Source organism: Canis lupus, chromosome X, assembly GCF_003254725.2.
Source record: "Canis lupus dingo isolate Sandy chromosome X, ASM325472v2, whole genome shotgun sequence".
Lineage (NCBI taxonomy): Eukaryota > Metazoa > Chordata > Mammalia > Carnivora > Canidae > Canis > Canis lupus.
Window position 1 is genome coordinate 128,710 of NC_064281.1, and position 22,292 is coordinate 151,001.

General features: G+C 67.2%; 1 protein-coding gene and 1 long non-coding RNA gene across 3 annotated transcripts in view; both read right to left on the reverse strand.

Moving 5' to 3' along the window:
• The window catches only part of PPP2R3B (protein phosphatase 2 regulatory subunit B''beta), a 36,267-nt gene extending 14,217 nt beyond the window's left edge, over window positions 1-22,050 (reverse strand). The window contains exons 1-2 of one of the 2 annotated variants that reach the window (XM_025435276.3): window positions 20,980-22,048; window positions 4,002-4,187 (exon numbers count right to left, since the gene is read on the reverse strand). In XM_025435276.3, the coding sequence (XP_025291061.1) occupies window positions 4,002-4,187; window positions 20,980-21,285 (492 nt within the window). In that variant the 5' untranslated portion in view covers window positions 21,286-22,048. Of the gene's footprint in view, window positions 1-4,001; window positions 4,188-20,979 lie in introns of both variants that reach the window. The other variant, XM_049107336.1, reaches the window with a different exon arrangement.
• LOC125754615 (uncharacterized) lies at window positions 2,032-3,986 on the reverse strand. Its single transcript, XR_007409322.1, has 3 exons — window positions 2,674-3,986; window positions 2,476-2,607; window positions 2,032-2,409 (listed from the first exon to the last, which is right to left on the reverse strand). It is a non-coding gene; the product is annotated as an uncharacterized LOC125754615 (long non-coding RNA).
• Window positions 22,051-22,292: the final 242 nt, after the last annotated feature.

Here is a 22,292-nt window from a genome sequence, read left to right on the forward strand (position 1 = left end):
GCCTGTGCCCTCGGGGCAGCGGCTCCGTGGGAGGTGGGAGGTTCTCGGTTCCGGTCTCCTCACAGGCCCCAGGACAAGGAGCGAGCACGGGAACGGCGGCAGGAGGAAAACCGTCCTGGCAGAGGACCATGGGTCACGCACTGGGCGACGAGCAGCACCACGGAGAACCGAGCGCACGTCTCCGTGAACCGGCGTCGCGGACATTCCTCCAATACCGTGTCCGCAAACCACCAGGAACGCCAAGCAGACGTGCCCGAGGACGCCGCTGCCCGCGTCCGTGATCGCCAGCCCGTACACGTCACGCGGCACCGCTGCCGGGGCCCGATGGCCAATGCGTCACGTGTTCATGCACACACTACCCGGGGGACTCATGACACCGAGACGGCGGCACCGACGTGGGAGCGAGCACAGACATGACTGTGGTGTGTGCGGACCCGGCGCCATGTGCCTGTGACTCGGCTCCCACACGGACAGCACGGTGCGTGGGGGAGCCTTGGCCTCCTGCCGCATCAGCCTGCTTCTCCGGGGGCCTCAGGGGGAACGTGAGAACGTGCTGCTTACCCCTGAAACCCGCTCCTTCAGCCAGAGGTTGCAGCATGGCGCGCCCACTGTCGCAGCCTGATGGTCACACGCGTCACTGCGGCTGCAGCCGGAGGTCCGCTGTCCTGCGGGCCGGGTTCTGGGGGAAACAGGACGGGCACGGGCGGGACGCGGGGACGTGAGCGACCGCGGGAACATGTTGCGGCCACAGGACAGGGGGCTGGGTGGCCAGAGGACATGGGCGATAGCCCGTGACCCCCACGGGTGAGGGTGGAACAGGAACTCGGACGCGCCCACAGGAAATGATGCCGGCCTCACATGCAGGGACCTCCCAGACACACGTCACGACACAGAACGTGCAACGGGGACAAGGCGGGCAGCCAGGCAGACCCGCAGCAGGACCACGAGCCAGGCACGGATGGGGAGCTCGCGCTGCACCAGGGGCCAGTCGACACGGGATGAACCCATCAGCGTCGCCTGCGGACGTCTGACGATCCTGTAAGAGGCCCAGCTGCGAAGGGAGACGGGAACCCGTGTGACCCCTGCTCCATGAGCCATGTGACTAATGTGAAACGGAGACGCAGGAGTCCCCAGATGGCAACAGAACGTCTGAGGGACATGGACGCAGGTGACATCCTGAGTGAGCCGATAGCACGAACACCCAGAGGGGACGACGCCCCGCGGCCACGGCGGGTATTCCCTGAAGGAGAGGTTGGTGCTACGCGGAAACACGGGATCAGGTGGATGAAACACCAAACCACGGAGCAGGTGCACACGAGGCAGGTGACACACGCAGTGCACAGCCCAAGTCCCGCTGCAGCTCGCATGCTGTGGGGAGACGTCCCCCCCCGACACACGTGCTGCGCAAAGCGCACAGCTCACGTCCCACTCGTGGGTGGGACACCGCATCCTTTCCGCACGAGAGCAGCGCAGACCCAGGGCCGTGCACACGTCCAGCTGCCCCCACGCTACACAGGAGCTGAGCCAGTGGCACAGGGAGGCACAGAGAGGACAGGAGCCATGCACACGCGCGGTGGGGAGGATGGTGGCCAGAGGGACCCCTGACACATTTCTCCCCTGTGGACACTCACGGACACCCCGAAGCAGCACGACAACAGACATGTGAGGTCACACATGTGCAGGACACGAGATCCACAGAGCATCAACTGCACTTTCACACACTCACCAAAGGCCGTCTGAACAACACGTGCGTGACACAACTGCACTGATAACAGCAGCAGAGAACGAATTTAACTAAAGACGTGCAGGGTTCACGCAGAAACTCTGAAACCTCACTGGGAGGAAGACAAGCTCCAAGACACGGAGAGAAGCCCGCGGACACAGATCGCAGGAGAGACTGTGAACACGGTGGTAGGTATGAAGGGGTGACCCCAGGAGCTCACCTGCTGACCTCTGTGCAGATCCCACGACCCCTCCACGGCCATGCGGCCTGACCCCCAGGCACCCACCCACTGACCTCTGTGCAGATCCCAAGACCCCTCCACGGCTACGCAGCCTGACCCCAGGAAACCCCTGCTGACCTCTGTGCAGAAGCCACGACCCCTCCACAGCCATGTGGCCTGACCCTCAGGAGCTCACCCGCTGACCTCTGCAGATCCCACGACCCCTCCACGGCCACGTGGCCTGACCCCCAGGAGCTCACCCGCTGACCTCTGTGCAGATCCCACGACCCCTGCACGGCCACGCGGCCTGACCCCCAGGAGCTCACCCGCTGACCTCTGTGCAGATCCCACGACCCCTGCACGGCCACGCGGCCTGACCCCCAGGAGCTCACCCGCTGACCTCTGTGCAGATCCCACGACCCCTGCACGGCCACGCGGCCTGACCCCCAGGAGCTCACCCGCTGACCTCTGTGCAGATCCCACGACCCCTCCACGGCCACGCGGCCTGACCCCCAGGAGCTCACCCGCTGACCTCTGTGCAGATCCCACGACCCCTGCACGGCCACGCGGCCTGACCCCCAGGAGCTCACCCGCTGACCTCTGTGCAGATCCCACGACCCCTGCACGGCCACGCGGCCTGACCCCCAGGAGCTCACCCGCTGACCTCTGTGCAGATCCCATGACCCCTCCACGGCCACGCGGCCTGACCCCCAGGAGCTCACCCGCTGACCTCTGTGCAGATCCCACGACCCCTGCACGGCCACGCGGCCTGACCCCCAGGAGCTCACCCGCTGACCTCTGTGCAGATCCCACGACCCCTCCACGGCCACGCAGCCTGACCCTCAGGAGCTCACCCGCTGACCTCTGTGTAGAACCCACAACCCCTCCATTGCCCCGTGGCGTGACCGGGAGTCCCCGGAGCCTAGGCGGCCCTGAGCAACACCTTCAATGCACGAGAGCCACACTCCCCACTGAAACGTGACCACAAAGCACGGCACCACAGCACGGTCGTGGCGCCACAGCACAGTCGTGGCGCCACAACAGAAACACACGTGTCTGCACAGGGGCAGGATCCAGTGATCCACGTGCACCCGTGATTCGCTCTTCCCCCGGGGGTGCCAAGACCTCCCCAGAGGGCGTACCCCGACAGCGCCACATACAACCGCCTCACAACCTGTGACACGCGTTCTCGTCACAGCTGCAGGCCCTGGACCTGCAGAGAGAGGAGGCTCCACCTCCCCGGCCCTAAAAGGATTCCCAGTAAATGACGCTGAGCACAAGCCACAAGGAAATCCTGGGTGCGACGACGTGCGTCAGCGTGAAAACCTTCCCTGCGCCTGGACGGCAGAATCGTGAACACGGGACACAGGCCCAGCCCATGGGAGTGCTGGCCTCTGGAGCACGGGGAGGACCTGTGCAGGAGCACGCGGGGCAGGGGACGCAGGGGCACGCGGGCAGCTCAGCGCCCAGGGGACACATGCCCTCGCGTGGGGGACTGTGCATGCAACTCACAGCCGCTTCCTGCTGCAGCATCAGCACTGCAGGCTCTGCGGATGGGTATGCGCACAACCCAGGGGGGCCCACACGGGAGCCGTCCACCCCGAGACGGGAAGGGCCGGGCCGGGCCTGTGGGAACCCTCGCGTGCTGCCACAGAGCCCACTCAGGGCCACCCGCACAGCCACCGCGGACATGCACATGGACACCTGGGTCCGGGACGCCGCATTCACGGGGCACGCGTGAGTCCACATGGTGCACGCCCGCAGCAGGAGGACAGCCAGAGTGTGCAGAGTCAGCCCTGCACACCTCGACGCGGACACGCCTGCAGCACGGCGTCCAGGACACACGAGGCCACCGCAGGCCGGTCCCTGGCATGAAATCACACCGCATGAAGGCCTGTGCGCAGCCCCAGGGACAGAGGCTGGGGGAGCCCGGGACCGCGACCCAGGCTGCGCGTCCCTCGCCTCGTCGGGCGGGGCTCCCACGCGGTCCCACGCGGGCTTCGAAAGGCAAGCCACTGGGATGGTGAGCAGCCGAGCTGCGCACTCGTGGGCGCCCACCTTGGCCACGCGGCCCATGTCGTCCATCGTGGCTCTCTCGTGCGGGAACTGGGCGAAGGTGTGCTCGATCTTGGAGATGACGGCGTCCACGTGCAGCGTGTCTGTGGGGCGGCCCCGAGGGAAGTAGAAGGCAGGAATGTTCTGGCTGGCGGCGGGCGGCAGGGGCTGCTCCTTCTTGGCCTGCACCTGGGGACGACACAGACACACGCGCGTCAGAACCTGCCCGGGCTGCTCTCCATGCCCACGCGGAGGGGCCGGGCAGCAGGACATGCACCCGGGACATCCAGACACACGACGGCAAGCAGCCCCTGCGGGGGTCGCGCGCCCACGCTGCCAGCCCCCCACCCCAGCTCCTGCCCCAGGCTGGACCCTGCGGGACGGGGACAGGGACGCCTAGGCTGCCCGAGGAGGCGGCGCGGAGGCTCGTGGACAGGGGAGGGCCAGCCCAGGGCTCAGGTGGTCGGTGACGGGCGGCTGCGTGCACCCAGGACAGGGGACCCAGCGTGTGCAGCACAGAGGTCGCCAGACCCGCCCAGCACCCTGACCCGACCCGCGGGAGCCACGCACGCAGCACCCCGCCCGCCCCCTGCTCGCCGCACATAGCGCGGCCCGGGCCGCCCCGTGGTGGCAGCTAAGGTGGCGGCTCCATGTGCCAGCACCGTCCCGGCCCCGCTGATGACATGTACTGGCCGCCGCTCGGCAGAGCGGACGCAGGGGATGTGCGGTCACCTCGTGAAGCGACAGCCGTCCGCGCGCCGGGTTACGTCAGTAAAATCCCGGATTGGTGTGCTCCTGAACGCGTATGCACTTTCCCAGAAACAGGTCGGTGACACGCGCACGCCAACGCACGGGTGTCCGTCCGTCCACCCCCAGGGACAAACGACAGCTGAGGCTGCCATGGGGGACGGCCACCGGAACCCGCCTGGAGCTGGGGAGGCCTGGGACAGCGAGGCGGGGACGCCCCGGGCTGCGCTCAGAGGCCCTGGCTGCCCCCCTGCCCCGCCCCGGGCTCCCAGCAGTGCTTGGGGGTTTGTCCTGCAGACCCAGCAGGGAACACCGCCCCCCGCCCCAGGTGCCCAGGCCCACAGACCCGAGGCTGATGCTCACCCACAGGGAGGGTCTCAGGGAAGGGGGTAGACGCCCAGGGCACACTGGGATCACGGCTACAGGGGACGGCCCGGCAGCCCCGACCCCGAGGAACAGGGATCCCCACTGTTGGCAGGGGCGCCCAGACACGGACATGCACCCGCCTCACCTGCGCGGGCAGGGCCTGGACCCCAAAGGCGGTCACCCTGACACACGGGGCTTCTGCCCAGCTGCATGACGGCCACAGGCACGGTCCCCGTCCCCTTGATCACAGGTTCCCCTGGACCCCGTGCCCCCCTCCAGTCACAGGTCCCCGCGCTTCCCATCCCCCGCCCCATGGTCATAGATCCCTGCAGTCTCTGTCCCCCCTCGTGGTCACAAGTCCCCACAGTCCCTGCCCTCAGGTCACAGGTCCCCAAGCTCCCCGTGGCCCCCATGGTCACAGATCCCCGTGGTCCCTGTCCCCTCTAGTCACAATCCCCATGGTCCCCATCCCCTTCCCACCCTGCAGTCCCTATCCCCTCCACAGTCACAGGTCTGGTCACGGTCAGCCATCTGTTCACCCCCTCCGCTCTTCTGCAGAGCCTTCCCCCTGGAGCCATGTGCTCCCGCTCATCAGACCTGGCCTCAGTTCACAGTGGGGGTGGCGGAGGCGCCCACACAGGGGACATAGCTGCATAGCGAGGTGCACAGGGATGGTGAGGGAGACGCCCCCAAATGTGGAGGGGGGAGGGACAGAGAAGGAGGAGGGAGGTAGGAGGTGGGAGGGGACCAGGGGGACACAAAGGGAGAGAAGAAGGCAGGAGGGAAAGGAGAGAGGAGAGAGGAGGGAAGTGCCTGGAGAGGATCAGAAGGCAGGAGGAGGGAGGGGAAGGGAGGGGGAGGCAGGGAGAGGAAGGGGGAGGAAGGAGCAGAGAGGTGCTGGGTGCAGGGTGCAGGGGTGTGGATGGGAGGGGCACAAAGCAGGCTGGAGGAAAGGGGAGCCCAGGGACACAGCTTCCCGTCCCTGCGCTGCACACATGCAGCAGGTCACTGGAGTCCTGGTCAGGTCAGGGGAAGCCTCCCCTCCTCCCCTGCACGGGCACCGCCCCTCCCCCTTCCCCCTGGAGGCTGCTGAGGGAGCAGGGTTCCTGCTCAGGGGCGGATGCTGAGGACCAGGAGCCCAGGAGCTGGGCAGGGGCAGGTGTGCAGGGCCTCTGGCACACTCCGCATGGCCTGCCCCAGACACCCCCACTCCCTCAGTCAGCCCCTCCCACACCAGGCTCAGATCCCGCCTCCACGGCCAACACCCCCCCCACTCCTGCAGGAGGGTCACAGGAGGCCAACAGGTGCTGCGAGCAGGTAACGGCCACACCGGCCGCTCCCAGCCAGACGGCAGCAGGGCTCCAAGCCGCTGGGCCCCACACCCACCCCGAACCACAGAGCAGACTGGGGGCCGAGCCAGGGCAGCTGCGAGGGTCAGGAGAGCTCACCTGTGCAGCGTCCAGGCACAGGTGCCCAGACTAACCCTTGACTCGGGGCCCCACGGGTGTCCAACAGGGTCTTGTTCAAAATGCCCTTGGGACCATCTATACCTTGACGAGAAAGCACGGCCTCAGGCTGCCAACGCTCCAGGGGAGATGGGGGGGCCCTGGGGAATCTCCATCCTGGAGGGGAGGCCTGGAGGCCAGTGGAGTCTGGGTCCTGGAGGGGGACCTGGGAGGCTCATGGAGTCTGGGCCCCGCAAGGGGACCTGGGGGGCCTGTGGATTCTGCGCCCCGCAGGGGGACCTGTGGAGTCTGTGCCCTGGAGGGGGACCTGGGGGGCCCATGGACTCTGCGCCCTGGAGGGGGACCTGGGGGGCCCGTGGACTCTGCGCCCTGGAGGGGGCCCTGGGGGGCCCGTGGACTCTGCGCCCTGGAGGGGCCCTGGGGGGCCCGTGGACTCTGCGCCCTGGAGGGGGACCTGGGGGGCCCGTGGATTCTGCGCCCTGCAGGGGGACCTGGGGGACCTGTGGAGTCTGTGCCCTGGAGGGGGACCTGGGGGGCCCATGGACTCTGCGCCCTGGAGGGGGACCTGGGGGGCCCGTGGACTCTGCGCCCTGGAGGGGGCCCTGGGGGGCCCGTGGACTCTGCACCCTGGAGGGGGACCGTGACCCAGGCCGTGCATGGAGCATTGTTGCCACGACCGGGGCTGCACACGGAGCCTCGGCGCCCAGGGCAGAAGCGCCACGGGGCAGCCAGCAAGGAGGGAGGCTGGGCTCCGTGTCCGTGTTCCCAGGCCCCAGGTTCCCAGGGCTCGTGTCCACAGGCCCCATAGCCCGACGCATAGCCCCAGGAGCCGGAGCGCAGCCCGGCGAGGCTGCGGGGACGTCCAGGGTTAATCTCGGGGACATAAATAGACCCGGCGGCAGCACAGCTGCAGGACGCACATTCCTGTGGGCCACGGGTGCCGTTGGGAGCCGGCCACCCCAGCCGCCGCCCAGTGGGAGCAGGGCTCGGCTGAGTCCCTGGGCTCCAGAAGGCCACACGCCGTGACGGCGAACCCGCACCGGCAGGTGCGCGCGGAGCAAAGGAGTGGGGCCCGGCTCCCAGGTGCTGCGCCCACCTTCCTGCCGGCCGCCCCCTCTGTGTGAGCCCGTGGGGCACGCCGCCCGGAACTCCCTGATAAAGACGACACGTCCCCTCGCAGAGCTATTTCTGTCCAGCACACTGAGTCACCACGAGGCCGCCGAGCGGGAGCACGGCCGCGGCGTCCAGCACACACACGGCGGGGCTACCCCTATCCATGGGGGCTGCCCACGGGTTCCCATCGAAGCCACCGCGGCCTCTCGGGGTGGACGGCCGCACCTGGCACACACACAGTGCAGGCTGTGGCTTTGCCGGGGGGATCCTGTCTGAACACCGGCCTCCTGTCACAGGGTGAGGGTGGGGACGTCAGAAGGGACCTCACCCCCTCCCGCGGGACAGACACGCAGGAAAAGCCCAGTGACAGTGATGGGCCTGACAGGCCATGGAGCTGCGCTGGGCAGGGTGCGTGTCAGCTGCAGTGGCCCAGGGCGCACCCCTACCTGGGCCGCGGATGCGCAGCTGCTGTTGGGGTGGGCCGGGGGGCCCCGAGGGACGCGCAGGTGAGCTTCAGGCACTTTGAGGCCGCGGCGGGGGGGTGGGGGGACAAAGGGTCCCCAGGCACACGTTCTCCTCCCCTCCCATGGGCCGTCCCTGTGACAGGGCACACGTGCCAAGGAGCCTCGCACAGGACGCCCGGGGTGCAGAAACAGGACCCCCGAGCTCAGGCCGCGGTGCAGAGGAGCTGGAATGGCCTCGGCACGGGCCGTGCTCCTGGGGAGGTTCTGGGTGGCCCAGCAGCACACGTGACTTGGGGCGGGACACGGGCTCCCAGGGGCAGGGACCAGGCCAATGTGGCCCCCTGGGGCCTTCGGGACCTCGCTCCAGCTCGGTGCCGCAGGCACAGCACACAGGGAGGGTCTGCTCTCCACCAGGCCGCGCCCACGGGGTGGAAACTGTGCGCAAGGTCTTCCCCCCACCCCCACCCCGGCCGGGGCACCACGGACAGTCAGCCGCCTCCTACACCTCACCCACAGGCGGTCCTGTCCCCTGCTGGCCCTGGCAGCCTGGGTCCAGGGAGCCGACCCACCCCAGCACCGTGACCCCGCTGAGCCTGCAGCCCTGCTCGGGTCCCCACAGCCAGAGCCCAGAGGCCCCGAAGTCACCGGGGGCGGCCGGCTGGACATAGAGGCATGTCAGCTGGGGATGGCGTCACGGGGCCTCCCCTGGCTCTGTGCAGGGCCCATGGTCCCCGTGGAGGACCCTGCAGGGCCAGGACGGGCAGTGACAAGGGGCAGAAGCGGGGACCAAGGCATCGCCCAGGGTGCACAGGCTGCCGCTCCACCTGGGGGAGCCTGGGGAGCACTGCCGGGGGCAGGGGGCGACGGAGCGGTTGCTGGCGTTCCAGCTCAGCCAGCGCAGGCGACAGGGCAGCCCTGATCCTGATCCGAGGGCCGGGGTGGGGGCGGGGGTGGGGTTCCCTGACCCAGGGCCCACGGGCTGCAGCATCAGGGAATAAGTGCCCCCAGTGGGTGCCGCAGCCTGAGGACCCGGGACGGCAGGTGTGAGGCGAGCTCGCAGCCCAGACACACGTGGACACACTCCTGATGCCAACGCAGCACAGCCGCTGCGCCCGAGGCTGCTCCGCACCAGCTCCTGCAACATCCGGCCCCACCCCATGTGTCTCCTTTCCATCTCTCCTCTCATCTCCACCCTCACCCCTCCCATCTTTTGTCCCCCTCCCATCCTCAACCCTATCTGTCCCCTCATCCCTCTCCCCATCCTCCCCCTCCCATCTCTCCCCTCTCATCCCCCTCTGCATCCTCAGCCCTCCCGTCTCTTTTGTCCCCTCCCATCCTCCTCCCTCCCCATCTCCCCTCTCATCCACCTCCCCCAACCTCATCTCTCCACATCTCTCCCTTCACCCCCCTTCCCATGCTCACCTTTCCCTGTCTCTCCTCTCATCCCCCTTCCCATCCTCCCCCCTCCCATCTCCCCTCTCATCCCCCTCCCCCATCCTCACCCCTCCCCATCTCTCCCAATCTCATTTCCTGCATCCCAGTTAGCCTCTCTCCTGTGGGGCTGTCAGGCCACTTCCCGAAATCCCACCTTTCCCCATCCTCCCTCATCCCTGCCCTTGCCACTCCCCCCCCCCCGCCCCCTGCAATCCCCTGTATCACCCGAAATCTATGTCCCTCCATCTCTGTCCCACCCACCGTGCCGGTGGCCCCCGCTGGCACAAGCATATGCTGAGCTCCGTGCCCAGGGCCGTGTGCACATCCACACCCAGATACCCCGGGGTGGAAGGAAGCCAGGAACCCCCCCACCCCGCTGTTCCTCCCCGAACCGTCCCTACCCCCCCACGAGAAACACCATCTGATTGACCACAGGGCCCTCAGAAAAGAGGCTCTGTGCCCCGTACACCCCGTCCCCCCCCCCCCCGCCCCCCGCAGGACACGGCTGACTGCTGTCTCCCGCAGGGGAACAGCCTCCTGCTAAAGGAATTCACAGAACTTGTCCCCACAGTGATGCTGGAGATGCCGGTCAGCCTAGGACCACCAGGGCTTCAGGAACCCCAGCCCCGAGGGCAAGGGCAAGTCACTGGCAGGACGGTCAGCCCACCTGCGGCCCAGGCCCAGCGCAAGGCGACACCTGGAAGGTCAGCCCACCCAGCACACCGGGAGGAGCAGCCGCGGGTGTGAGGACTGCACAGGGCCGATCCCCTGATCTTCCCTCCGCCTTAAAGATCCCGAGCAGGCGCTGGCGTGGCCAATTGCTCCGGGTTTCCTCACATGGAGGGAGCAGAGCACAGCTCCACCCACCTCCCCACACAACCTCGGGGCCCCCAAGGCACAAAGGGCCCAGCAGTTCCTGACCCTAAAACTGCAGTCGCAGCGTCAGCCAAGCAGCCCTTCCCCGCCCCCGATGCCCCCACAGACAACTGATTCCCCCTCCCAGCCCCACACAGACCTGGGACTCTGGGGGCTCTTTCCTGAGGCCACATGGGCGCCCAGTCCCCACGTGCCGAGGGAACGCTGGGCTTTCACGTAACAAGTGTCAGTCGGCCCAGACAGAAGGCACTTGGGCAGCAGTGCCCCGCCTCCAGACCTGTGCTGCTGTGCCGCATCCTACCTCCACCCTGTCCTGTCTCCCCCTCCGGCCCTGCGCTCCTGTGCCCCCCACCCAGACCACCCATCCTGTGCCCTGTCCTCCCCCAACCCGTCCACTCTCCCGTCCTGTCCCCCCCACCAAGACCACCCACCCTGTGCCCACCCCATCCACCCCCCATCCTTTGCCCCGTCCAGTCCACCCGATCCTGTCCCCACATACGGCCCCCTGTCCTGTCACCCCCGTGCAAACCTGTGGTCCTGTCCCCGACTGACCCCTGGCACCCGAGCACTAGGGGGCAGGCGGAGGGCGACAGGCCACAGACAAACCCGCCATACAGAGTAACTTGGGAACTCACAGGAAGAGCCAGACTTTTCAATTTCGGGGTCCCCTGAGACTAGCTGACGACACACAGACACGTGCGTAGACACGCACGGACACACGGACGCACACAGACACACGTAGACACAAACATACACAGTCACACACACAAAGCCACGTTTTCCTCCTCTGAGCTCACGGGACGACAAAGTTCACAAGCCAGCGGGTTAGTACAAGCCCCTGACGACGGGCTGCGGGAGCCCCGGGGGGGACACGGCAGGGAGCGGGGGACGCTTCCATGGTTCACGCAGGGAAGAGCCCCGGGGATGACTCCCGAGGACCGCCAGCAGCTGGGGGACAGGCAGTGCAGGCGCGCTACAGGGACGGCGGTCCTCAGGGGCGGCTGAGGACGGGCTGAGGACGGGCGGGGCGGCTGGCCCAAGGCACACCGGCTGCCCGGCTCCCGCTCCGGGGGACGCCCGCACGCCCCGACCACCCCGACCGCAGAGGGCAGGCCCGGGCACGCCAGCCCCCATCCCGGGACGCGGCCCCCCGGCCCCGCCGCCGCACCTGCTGGAAGGCTTTGAGTCTCTTCTTGAAGCGGGACGGCAGCACAAAGTCGCAGCCGCGGGCCAGGGAGGCCAGCTCCTGCCGCAGATCGGGGTCCTGGCGCAGCGACAGCTCCCGGAGCCGCATGTCGGCGCGCACGGGCCTCCGCAGGCCGGTCCAGGCGCTGCGCTCTCGCTCGCGGGGCTGTGCGGGCTCGGGGGGCTCAGGGGGGCCGCGGCGCCCGGCGGGACGGTCCGGGCAGCCGGGCTCAGCGCGCTCCATGCGTGGCCGGCCGGGCGCTCTGGGGGCCGGGCCCGGGCGGCGCGCATTCCACAGGCTGACGCGGGCACATGGCTGCAGGGGGGGGCTCCCGCTCCTCCCCACGGCCGCGGGCGGGAGCCACTGGGCAGGAGGGAGCCGTCGGAGCCGGCTCCTGGGGTGCTCTGACCGCCGCGCTCCCCGCGCCCCTGCCCCTGCCTGCGCCCCTGCTCCTGCCTGCGCCCCACAAGGAGCCCTGTGGGACACGCCTGCTGGCCCCAGGGGCGGGGGCGGGGCGGGGGCGCTGTCCCCGCTGGGAGGTGACCCAGCTAGTCAGCAGAGGCGGCGGAGGGGGGCGGGGCGCTCTCCAGAGCAGCTGCTCCCTCCCTGAAATCCTGCCCGGAACAAAGGGGTCTGCGCCACCACCCGCCCTCTGCACTTAGGGCTGAGGAAATACAGCACGGGGTCCTCGAGGCCTGCAGGATCCCACCCGGCCTTCCTACAGAGGCAGAGGCAGACCATGTGCCGTAGGGCAGCTTGTGCGGAATATGGGTTGTGTACCTCGGATGACGCGCAGGTAAGCGGGGAGCAGCAAAGGCCACTGGTACAGCGGAGGAGCTACCAGGGAAGGCGACCCAGGTAAGGGAGGGACGCTCACTGCAGGAAGTGACCAGAGGGCCACGGAGCACAGTATGTGAGGTTCAGGACGCAGCAGGGCGCACCCGGTCCAGGTGACGTAGGACGGCCCCTACTAACACGGGCACAATGCAAGCTGATGTAGGCACACAGCACAGGTGGCCCCACGCCGCGGCCGCACAGGGACTGTCCTGACCGCGCACAGACAGCACAGAGTGGACGGAGCAGGGGGCTGGGAACCTAATGTCCCAGGCTCTCCACCTCCCTCGGCACCAGGAAGGAAAGACGCAAGGAGGAGGCCGACCCCAAAGCCTGCCAGAGGTCCCCCGTGTGACCCGAGTGGTTTCAAGGACAGGATCCCAGGTGTGACACAGACACTAAGGCACACCCAGCAGCAAAGGGGAACAGAACCTCAGCGTCCAGCCATCCCACTGACAGGAACCAACCACCCTGCAGGGCCCAGAACAAGTGCACCTCCAGGGCCCAGAGCCAGCACACCTGCACTCCCCAGAGCTACACACCTGTACTCCCCATAGTGAGCGCACCTGCAGGGCCCAGAGCAAGCACATCTGCACTCCCCACTGACACACCTGTACTCCCCAGAGTGAGCGCACCTGCAGGGCCCAGAGCAAGTGCACCTGCACACGCCAGAGCAAGCGCACCTGCATACTCTAGAGTGAGAACACCTGCAGGGCCCAGAATGGGCACACCTGCAGGCCCCAGAGTGAGTGCACCTGCATACTCTAGAGTGAGCACACCTGCAGGGTCCAGAGTGAGTGCACCTGCACACCCCAGAGTGAGCGCACCTGCCCTCTCCAGAGCAAGTGCACCTGCCCGCTCACAATGAGCGCACCTGCAGGGTCCACAGTGAGCACACCTGTACTCCCTACAGCGAGCACACCTGTAGAGCCCTGAGAAAGGACACGTGTAGAGCCCTGAGCAAGCACACCTGCAGGGCCCAGAGGGAGCCCACCTGCGCGGCCCAGATTAAGGCCTGCCATGTACTAGACAGAAACACTTGAGTACCTAGCCAGTGTTACGTTTGGGGTATGGGCAGCCGAGATGCCCCTCCGTGGACAACACTGTGTCCTCCGGAGAAAGATGGCCCTCTTCTTGTGACGACTCACTCGCTGCAGGCCTCACCCCGCCCCGGACGCCCGTGCCCCAGGACCCCACCCGCAATCTGCTCCCCCTGAGGCTCCTTGGCCGCCAGCGCCTGGGTGGCCACCCAGACGGGAAATGACCCAGGGGGCTGCTGCCCTCTGCAACCCCCCAGAAGATGGCAGCTCTTTACTGGTCCTTGCCCGTCGCCGCCGTCGCATCTCTCCCTTCCTTCCTCTGAGGTCTGTCCAGTGCGCACCGCCTGGCAGGCACAGCAGCCACGTGCACAGGGTTCACGCGGACGGTGCAGTCCAGCACACGGCGTAGGTACTGTTTGAATAAGCGCACTCAGAGACACAGGCGTCCCGAAGACACGCAGGACCCCGGAGCAGCACGAAGCCGCGTTAGCTCCAGCACACGCCGCTTCCTGAACCAGGCCCCCACGGACATGGGCGGGCGTCTCCTTTGCAGACCCTCTAGAGCTGGGCCCCCAGGAAACCGCAGGACTCCAGGGACACCTCATCCGCCTGCACTTGCCATCCCGCCTCCCAGCAGGTGGACTCCCAGCAGGTGGACGTGGCCTCTCTTCCTGCTCCAGGGACAGGGACATCCAGGAAATGCCAGCGGTCACTAAGCACTGGCCCAGAGCACACTGCACCCACCTTCCCTCCATAACAGGCTTCGCTTTCAGGTTTATGGAAATGCAGGGCTCCCATGAGCTCCCCTCCCCGGCCCCGGCCCCGATTATGAACTTCCGGCCCTAGGCTAGGCGGCGCATTAGTGATGAGCGATGAGCGAGTCCTGCGAGTCCTTCGGGCTCCTCCTGGTGCTGCCACCTGGGGGCCTGGACCCCCCACAAGGACGCGAGTCTGCAGCTACGGGGCCTAGGGCCGGGAGAGCAGGGACGCCGCCCCGAGTGCCCTAAGCACCCTCCCTGTTCCTGTTCTAAGTCCTGTTCCGGAGCACGTCCCCCACCCCCACCTCCCCACTGTCTCACCCCAGCAAGTCCATCTCTGCCACTTCTTATAGGTCTTCTAGGATTCACAGGTCTGCCACGACCCCGTCTGAGGCGTCCAGACACTCAGACCTGGGCAGGGCGTGCAAACCGCCAGGTTCCCGGAACACGCAGGTGCTGGGCGACCTGGGCGTGCTGTGTGAGACCACAGGGAGGCTGGTCCACTCAGACCCAGAGGCCACTGGCAGGAAGGCTGCCCGAACACCACGCGACCGGGACAAGGGATCCGGGGATGGCGTGCATCAGACGGGGCCGTGGGGTGTCCTGCCAAGCACGGCCATGCCGGCTGGTTTTGCTGCGTTCCTCTTTCCTGCATACCCCCAACAGGACATGTGACCTGTGCAGCTTGAACACACGGGCAGGGCCTCCCTGCCTCCCCCTGCAACGTGACCGCAGCCTGTCCCACAAGGACACGGTGGGCTCTTGCGGGGGCCACACGTCGCTGCCGCCACGGGAGTGTGTGTGTGAGCCGTGCACGGGGCCGCCCCTCCCTGCTGGTGCAACGCTCCTGGCGTGAACACAGGGCGGGCAGCAGACCGCCACGCAGAGCAGACGCCTGCCCCCCGAGGGGCCCCACATGCCGCCCCAGAGCTGTGAGCTCTGCCCGTTAGGTCCTCAGCATGGGGTGGTCTGTTCACGCCGCGGCGATGGGGCCAGAGCACAGGAGGCCCACGGCAAAGCGAGGCACGCCATGCAAGAGCTTGGGCGCCTGCGTGTGGCCTCACCGGGCCGGATAAAACGCCACCTTCAAATGAAGTCCTCTGGCTTCCCTGCTGCGGATTTCTGCAGTGACCGAGGCGTGCGCGAACCAGGCACCACGGCACGGGGCTCTGTGAGACGTTCCACGGACGGGACTGCTGCACCGGAAACGCTGCTACAAGCCCAAAATCTTATTCCAAATATAAAAAAAGAAAGCTTTTCCTCATTTGTCCACCTGTACGTACGTTTTGGGGTAAGATTATTAGCAACTCAAGAGTTCAGAGGTATATTTATGAGAGTGGGGGGGACATAGGGGCACAGAGGGACAAGCATCCCCGGTCCCTGCCGTCCGATTCACATTTAAAATACTTCTTCCTGAAGAGCAACTGCGAACCTTCTGACGGTCCAGGACGTAGGACGGACCTTACGCAGGATGACCACGTATGAAACATAGCCTGAAACACACCCCAAAACCTAAATGTAAAAGCCCAGCTTGCAAATCTCATAGAAGAAAGAGGAGCAAACCTTTTCGACCCTGAGCGTGGCAAAGACTGTTTAGATCATGCCATGTCCTATTTGGGACACAACAAAAACCCGTGGCAAGTCGCACGTCATCGACGCGTGAAGCTTTCCTGCTTCCTGAGACGTGAGCACGAAGGGAAAGGACGTCACCGAGCAGCAGTGGACGCTGCACGTGCAGCAGCTGTAACGGGTCGCGCAGGGAACCGCAGCACGTCCACGCAAAGCAAGCAAGCCCACGAAGGACGCAACGCGGGAGGAGGACAGTTCACCGATGACACACACGGCCTCAGCGCACCCCCGGCCAAAACCCTAGGAGCTGCTTGACAGCCGTCCCGTGAGGCGTGCACGGCGTGACCCCGGGGACGCGGACGCCCGCAGTGTGGAGCGGGATGGAAGCTACCACAGGGAGGGCGGGCAGATCCCGTGCGCCCCCCACGGGACGCCGAAAGGCGCCGCCACCCTGGAGAACAGCGCGCCGGGTTCCCCAGACTTTAAGTGTGTGTTCACCGTCACCCCCAGGAACTGCACTGCAGGCGTCTCCCCAAGAGAAACGAAAACATACGTCGACACTAACACTTAAAAACCAAAGTCCTGGGACACCCGGGGGGCTCATGGGTGGAGCTTCTGCCTTCGGCTCAGGGCGTTGCCCTGGGGTCCCGGGATCGAGTCCCGCAGGGAGCCTGCTTCTCCCTCTGCCTGTGTCTCTGCCTCTCTGTGTCTCTCATGAATAAATAAATAAAGTCTTTAAAAAAAAAAAAAACTAAAATCCTCAGCGGGATTCATCATGACAGCGGAAAGCAGCCCAGGACGCAGTGGGCCGCACAGGCCCAAAGGAAGGCACCACCACGGGGTGCCGATGGAACGCAGCTGTTGGCGATCTGCAGGACGCACGCCTGCAGAAGACGAGCCTCACAACAACACTGGCTGCTTGGGGGACACGGTGGTGTGTCAGAGTGAACGGAGCTTGAGAGCGGGAAAGGGGAAAGCACCGCCTAGGCGACAGCCAGGCCACCTAATGTCTGCGATGGCTGCACCCCGAAGTGGCAGCTGTCCACCTGCCAGGGAGCCGTTCAGGGGCATCGGGGCAGGTGCAGCTGGGGACAGACCCTCCCGTAGGTGACGTCCAGGACAGTACAGCTGCGAGCCGCAGGGCAGGTGAGCCTCTGGGGCATCAGCATCCAGGCCGGCTTCTCTGGAGCTGGGGAGACTGGAGGCCCTGTGAGTCAGCAGGGGCCCCCCGAGAGTCAGAAGTGTCCCCACCTGCCATGGAGCCCCTGCATCCCCCCACCCGCTGTGGGAGCCCCTGAACCCCAGAACGTCCTGAAGGACACTCTGCCCTCCCCAACAGACAGGGTCCCATGCCCCCCTACCATTTGAGGGGGCCCATGCCCTCCCGCCACCTGAGGAGGCCCTCGCACCCCTCCCGAGGGACCGCCATACCCCCCAACGTCGTGAGCAAGTCCTCACACCCCCTACCTCCTTCAGAACACCTGCGTTACAAAGCACGTGCTTCAAGCTTTATACGGAGAACCCTCCCGGCTCCATGTTAGAAGAGAGTCCAACCTAAGACCGGAGGAAATACCCGAAGGGAACCTTATCGGCGACCAGAGCGGGTGCAAAGGAAGCTCTACTGCCCAGGCGGCGGCCCTTGGCGTTTCAGGAACGTCAGATCCCACCGCCAACGCTGTGTCTGCTGACGGTGGTCACAGGCGAAGGTATCCTGGGTATCCTGTCCCCTGATGCGTTAGCGCGCCTCTGGGGGAGTCCCCCAGGGACAGTTGGGGCTTCCCCAGGCCCAGGAGCTACAATGCTCTGAGACGTGGTGAGACGAGGCGTCGATAGGGTTACTTATACTCTAACCTGAGTCCTTATTGCTCACCACACAGCACACGGAGGATGAACGAACATGGTAGGTCACCAGGACGTTCCCCATGGGGGGGAGGAGCAGGCAGGAGGCCCTGGAGGAGTGTGAACTGGCCACTGGTCCAGGTCACCGGGACGTTCCCCACTGTGGGGGGGAGGAGTAGGGGGAGGCCCTGCAGGGAGCGTGAACTGGCTGCTGGACCAGACCTCAGCTCTAACATCTGTTTAAAGCACCACTTTGCGTCCTCTAGGAAGGAAAGCCGGGTCCGTGGTCCCTCAAACTGCACCTCGATGTCTCCCGTGGACGAGGTCCCCGGGGTAGGAAGTCCCGCAGACACTCCCGTGCACAGTTAGCTCTGACTGCCCTGGGAAGAACCTCCCTAGAGGCACGTTTAGGGTCATCGTAGCAGGGACATCCTGGTGGGACTGTGGGAGTCAGACGCATGGAGTCCCCCCCATTCAGACTCCATCTTCTCCACGGGGAGTCAGGCAGGGGGCCGTCCAAGTGTCCCTAGCATTTATGTAACGTGTTTGCAAACCCATCACGCAATCCGTGTGCGGCGACACTCGCGGGGTGCGTGACGTAACAGGGCCATCGGGCGCTCAGTGGGAGCGTTTGGACGACCTGTGCCTCCGCGTCCTCGCAGCTGGGGAATCACACGGAGCAGGGCTGAGAAGCCGCCGCACAGGGCGCACCTTCCGCCTTCCCGTGTTTGGAGCAGGGTGCTTCTGTCCCTGGGACCTGCCCTCAGACCGTGAGCAGCACCCGACCGTCTCGTCCCGTCTGTGCCTGGGAATCCGGTCTCCGTTCACACGGCCGCCGCAGCGCGTGGGCGGGGAGCACGGCACTGGGGCCCTGGCATCTGGTCCCTGTGAGAACACCTCGCTGCCCGAGGTTCCCCTGAAACAGTCCGTAAATTCCAAACATGCTAGGACGCGCTTCAGGTCAACGTCACGTCCCAGACAAGAGCCGACGTTGCCGTGAAAACCCCAAAGAGAAAAACCGCGTTCTGCTCCTCGTCAAAACGGCTGCCCTGCTGGTCGCGGGCACTGCCGAGCAGCCCAGGGACCTCCCATGGCCCCGAGGCGGCGGCAGGTCCCAGCAGCCCCTCCCTGGACCTCCCATGGCCCCGAGGCGGCGGCAGGTCCCAGCAGCCCCTCCCTGCCTCCTCCCGCGTCCTGCACCGGCACCCGCCGGGCCTCAGGGTGTCTCAGGGCTGCGGCAGCACACGGGGTGCGTCTCTGCCTTGCGGGGGGAGAGCGCAGGGGCAGAGGGAGAGGTGCACAGCCTCCAGCAGAGTCTGTGCTGCGCGTGGAGCCCGACGCGGCGCTGGATCTCATGACAGAGACCATGACCCGAGCTGGAAGTGAGACTCGGGTGCTCCGTGGACTGGGCGTGAATCGTGTAGCTCACTAGTGTGCCCCCCCCCCCCCTCCGGCGCACAGCATCCGCGAGCCCTGGCAGCCAGCCGAGGAAGCATGCACAGCACCCTGGGCCCAGAGCGCTCACCCTGCCCGAGCACCCTGCCCAAGCACCTGCCTGAGCACCCTGCCCCAGCACCCTGGGCCCAGAGCCACACCTGCCTGAGCACCCTGCCGAAGCACCTGCCCAAGCACCCTGCCAGAGCACCCTGCCCAAGCACCCTGGGCCCAGAGCCACACCCTGCCCAAGCACCCTGCCCAAGCACCTGCCCAAGGACCCTGCCCAAGCATCATGGGCCCAGAGCCACACCCTGCCGGAGCACCCTGCCCGAGCACCCGGCCGAAGCACCCTGCCCTAGCACCCTGGGCCCAGACTTGGGCCCAGACCTGCACCCTGCCTGAGCACCCTGCCCAAGCACCCTGCCCGAGCACTGTCGGCCCAGAGCTGCATCCTGCCCAAGCACTCTGCCCGAGCACCCTGGGCCCAGACCTGCACCCTGCCCAAGCACCCTGCCCAAGTACCTGCCCGAGCACTGTGGGCCCAGAGCCGCACCCTGCCTGAGCACCCTTCCCAAGCACCCTGGGCCCAGAGCACTGTACCCTGCCCAAGCACCCTGCCTGAGCACTGTGGGCGCAGAGCTGCATCCTGTCCAAGCACTCTGCCCGAGCAACCTGGGCCCAGAGCACTGCACCCTGCCCGAGCACTGTGGGACCAGAGCTGCATCCTGCCCAAACACCCTGCCCGAGCCCACGGGCAGGTGGCCACACGCCTCCCAGTCAGACGGCTGCAGGCGGCCCCGCTCATCAGCCAGCCTTCCCGCGGCCCAACCGCTGCAGCCTCTGAGCGAGGCGGGACACGGGACGTCTTCCCAAGTCCCCTTGTTCCCTCCTGCCCAATGTGCTTCCCACTTGACATGAAAAACCTCTCTGTGCTGTGAACACCTGAACTTAACCCGCAGCGCCACACACCTCCGAGCCTGCTTTACAGAAACACGCCCTTCAGGAGGCATCCAGGGCCCGTCCTCATGCAGGGCTGACCTGCCACCTGCAGGCCCCACGGGGTTCACGCGAGGTCACGGGGTCCCAAGGCTCCAGAATGCACCTGCGAGAGCGGAGGGGCCTCCCCGAGACGGGCTTCGGGGTCAGCCCCGAGAAGGCCTGCTGAGGACGGACGCCCCCGGCCCTGCGAGAGGAAGCCTCCTGCGCGAGTGCTGGCCTCTCACACGCCCCGCGGCCTCTGGGCGACGAGCGCTTCGGGTGCGACCGCAGACCGCGTGTTGGTCCTGCAGGTCAGGGGGACAGCGACCCGAGCCAGGGCAGGCAGGACGGTCTGGGGCCTGCAGCTGGAAGAGCCTCCCTGGGGGGCGACCCGGGGCGTCCACAGCAGGCGGGGTCTGGCGTGGCCTTGAGCCTCCTGCCTGCTCCCCGCAGACACCCCGTGGGCCGCGTCACAACAGGTCCCGGCGCAGCGGTGGGCACGAGCCACGCCTGCTCGTGAACTCCTGCGGCCACCGCGGCAGGGCTCTGAAGGGCCACGGAGCCTGGCGGCAGAAATCCACGCCTCGTCCGCTGCACCCCTGCCTGTAAGCACCCCGGACCTTTTAGGGACAAGACCACACAGGAGGCAGTTACCTCTAGGCTCCACGCCCGAGCCTCTAGAAGAAACTGCAAAAGCAGACCCCTGAAGGCCACGACTCCAGCAACCTCCAGGAACCAGACGGCCGCGTGGGTCGGCTTCAGCGCACAGGGCCGTCGTGTGGGGACCCACCAGAGCACGACGCTGGTGCAGTCACAAGCCCCCCCCCCCCCATGCTACCCTCAGAGGTGCGAGCGGAAGTGCGCACGGACTTACAGCTCTGGTCCCCGTGGATCGACGAGTCCCTCGTGCGTGTGGGCCGCTCCTGGGACTTGAGGCGGCTCCCAGCGGGAGCGCGGTGGATGCGGGGGCCAGGCTGGGCACCCCCAGGCCGTCCAGCACCCCGGGCTTGCAGGCGGGCGCTGCGGGGGCGAGCAGGGCGCCGGGGCTCCTCCCGGGCACCTTGATCCGCTGCAGGCAGTCCCGCAGCAGCGCCTGTGTGCTAGACTCGCTGAGCCAGCGCAGGAACAGCTCGTCCACCTTCATCTTGAGGACCGGCTGCAGGACTTTGCCGGGCGGCATCCCGATGGCCGAGCCGCGCTCCCGGGGAGCCCCTCCTCTGCACCCCGCCGGACGCTGCGGGCAGAGTGTGGCCGGAATGGAGCTCGGCCAGGCCGGGGTTGGCCACCAGCGGGAGTCCCGGGTCCCGGGGACGGGCGGGGTGACAGCCGGCCTAGTGACGGTGCCGGGCCTGCAGCCCCGGGCCCTGGGGACCGAACCCGGAGTTCGGGGTCCCGGGTAGGCAGGGATTGCCAACCTGCAGTTCGGAGTCGTGGGGTCACGCGTGTAGAACCCGGAATTCCCGGTCCCAGGGACCAGGGATTGTGAACCCGGAGTTCGGGGTCACGGGGTCACGGGCTGGGGGCGCGGAGTCCAGAGTTTGGGGACGCCGTGGTCACAGGCCCAGAGATTGGGGTCCCGGGGTCACGAGCCGGGGCGCGGGGTCTCAGGGGTCACGCGCCTAGAATCCGGAATTCTGGGTCCCGGGGTTGCGAGGTCACGGCCGGGTCGCGGGTCCGGAGTGTCAGGCGGCTAGAACCCGGAGTTCGGGGTCGCAGGGTCACGCGCCTAGAACCCGGAGTTCAGGGTCGCGGGGTCACGCGCCTAGAACCCGGAGTTCGAGGTCGCGGGGTCGCGGGGTCGCGGGGTCACGGGCCCGATACCGAGGCGAGGCGCGGGGCGCGGGTGGGGACAGAGCCCGGCCCCGGCGGGGCCCCGGCGGGGGCGCGGGCGGAGGTCCGGGAGGAGGGCGGCGCCCCCGGGAGCGGGAGGGGCGCCGGGCGGGGTCCCGGCGGCGGCGTCCCGGCGGCGGCGCGTCAGGAGCGCGGACAGGCCGGCGCAGCCCCGGCAGCTTCAAAACGGGCGCGCCGGCCGCGCTCCCCAACAAGGTCGCCCACGTCGCGCGTCACCGCAGCGCGTGACGTCATCACGGCGGCCCGGGCCCCGCGCGCTCCCCGGCGTCGGACGCGGCGACCTTGGCCGGGCGCGGTGGGGGCGTGGCTGCAAGCGGGGGGGGGGGGGGGGGGCCG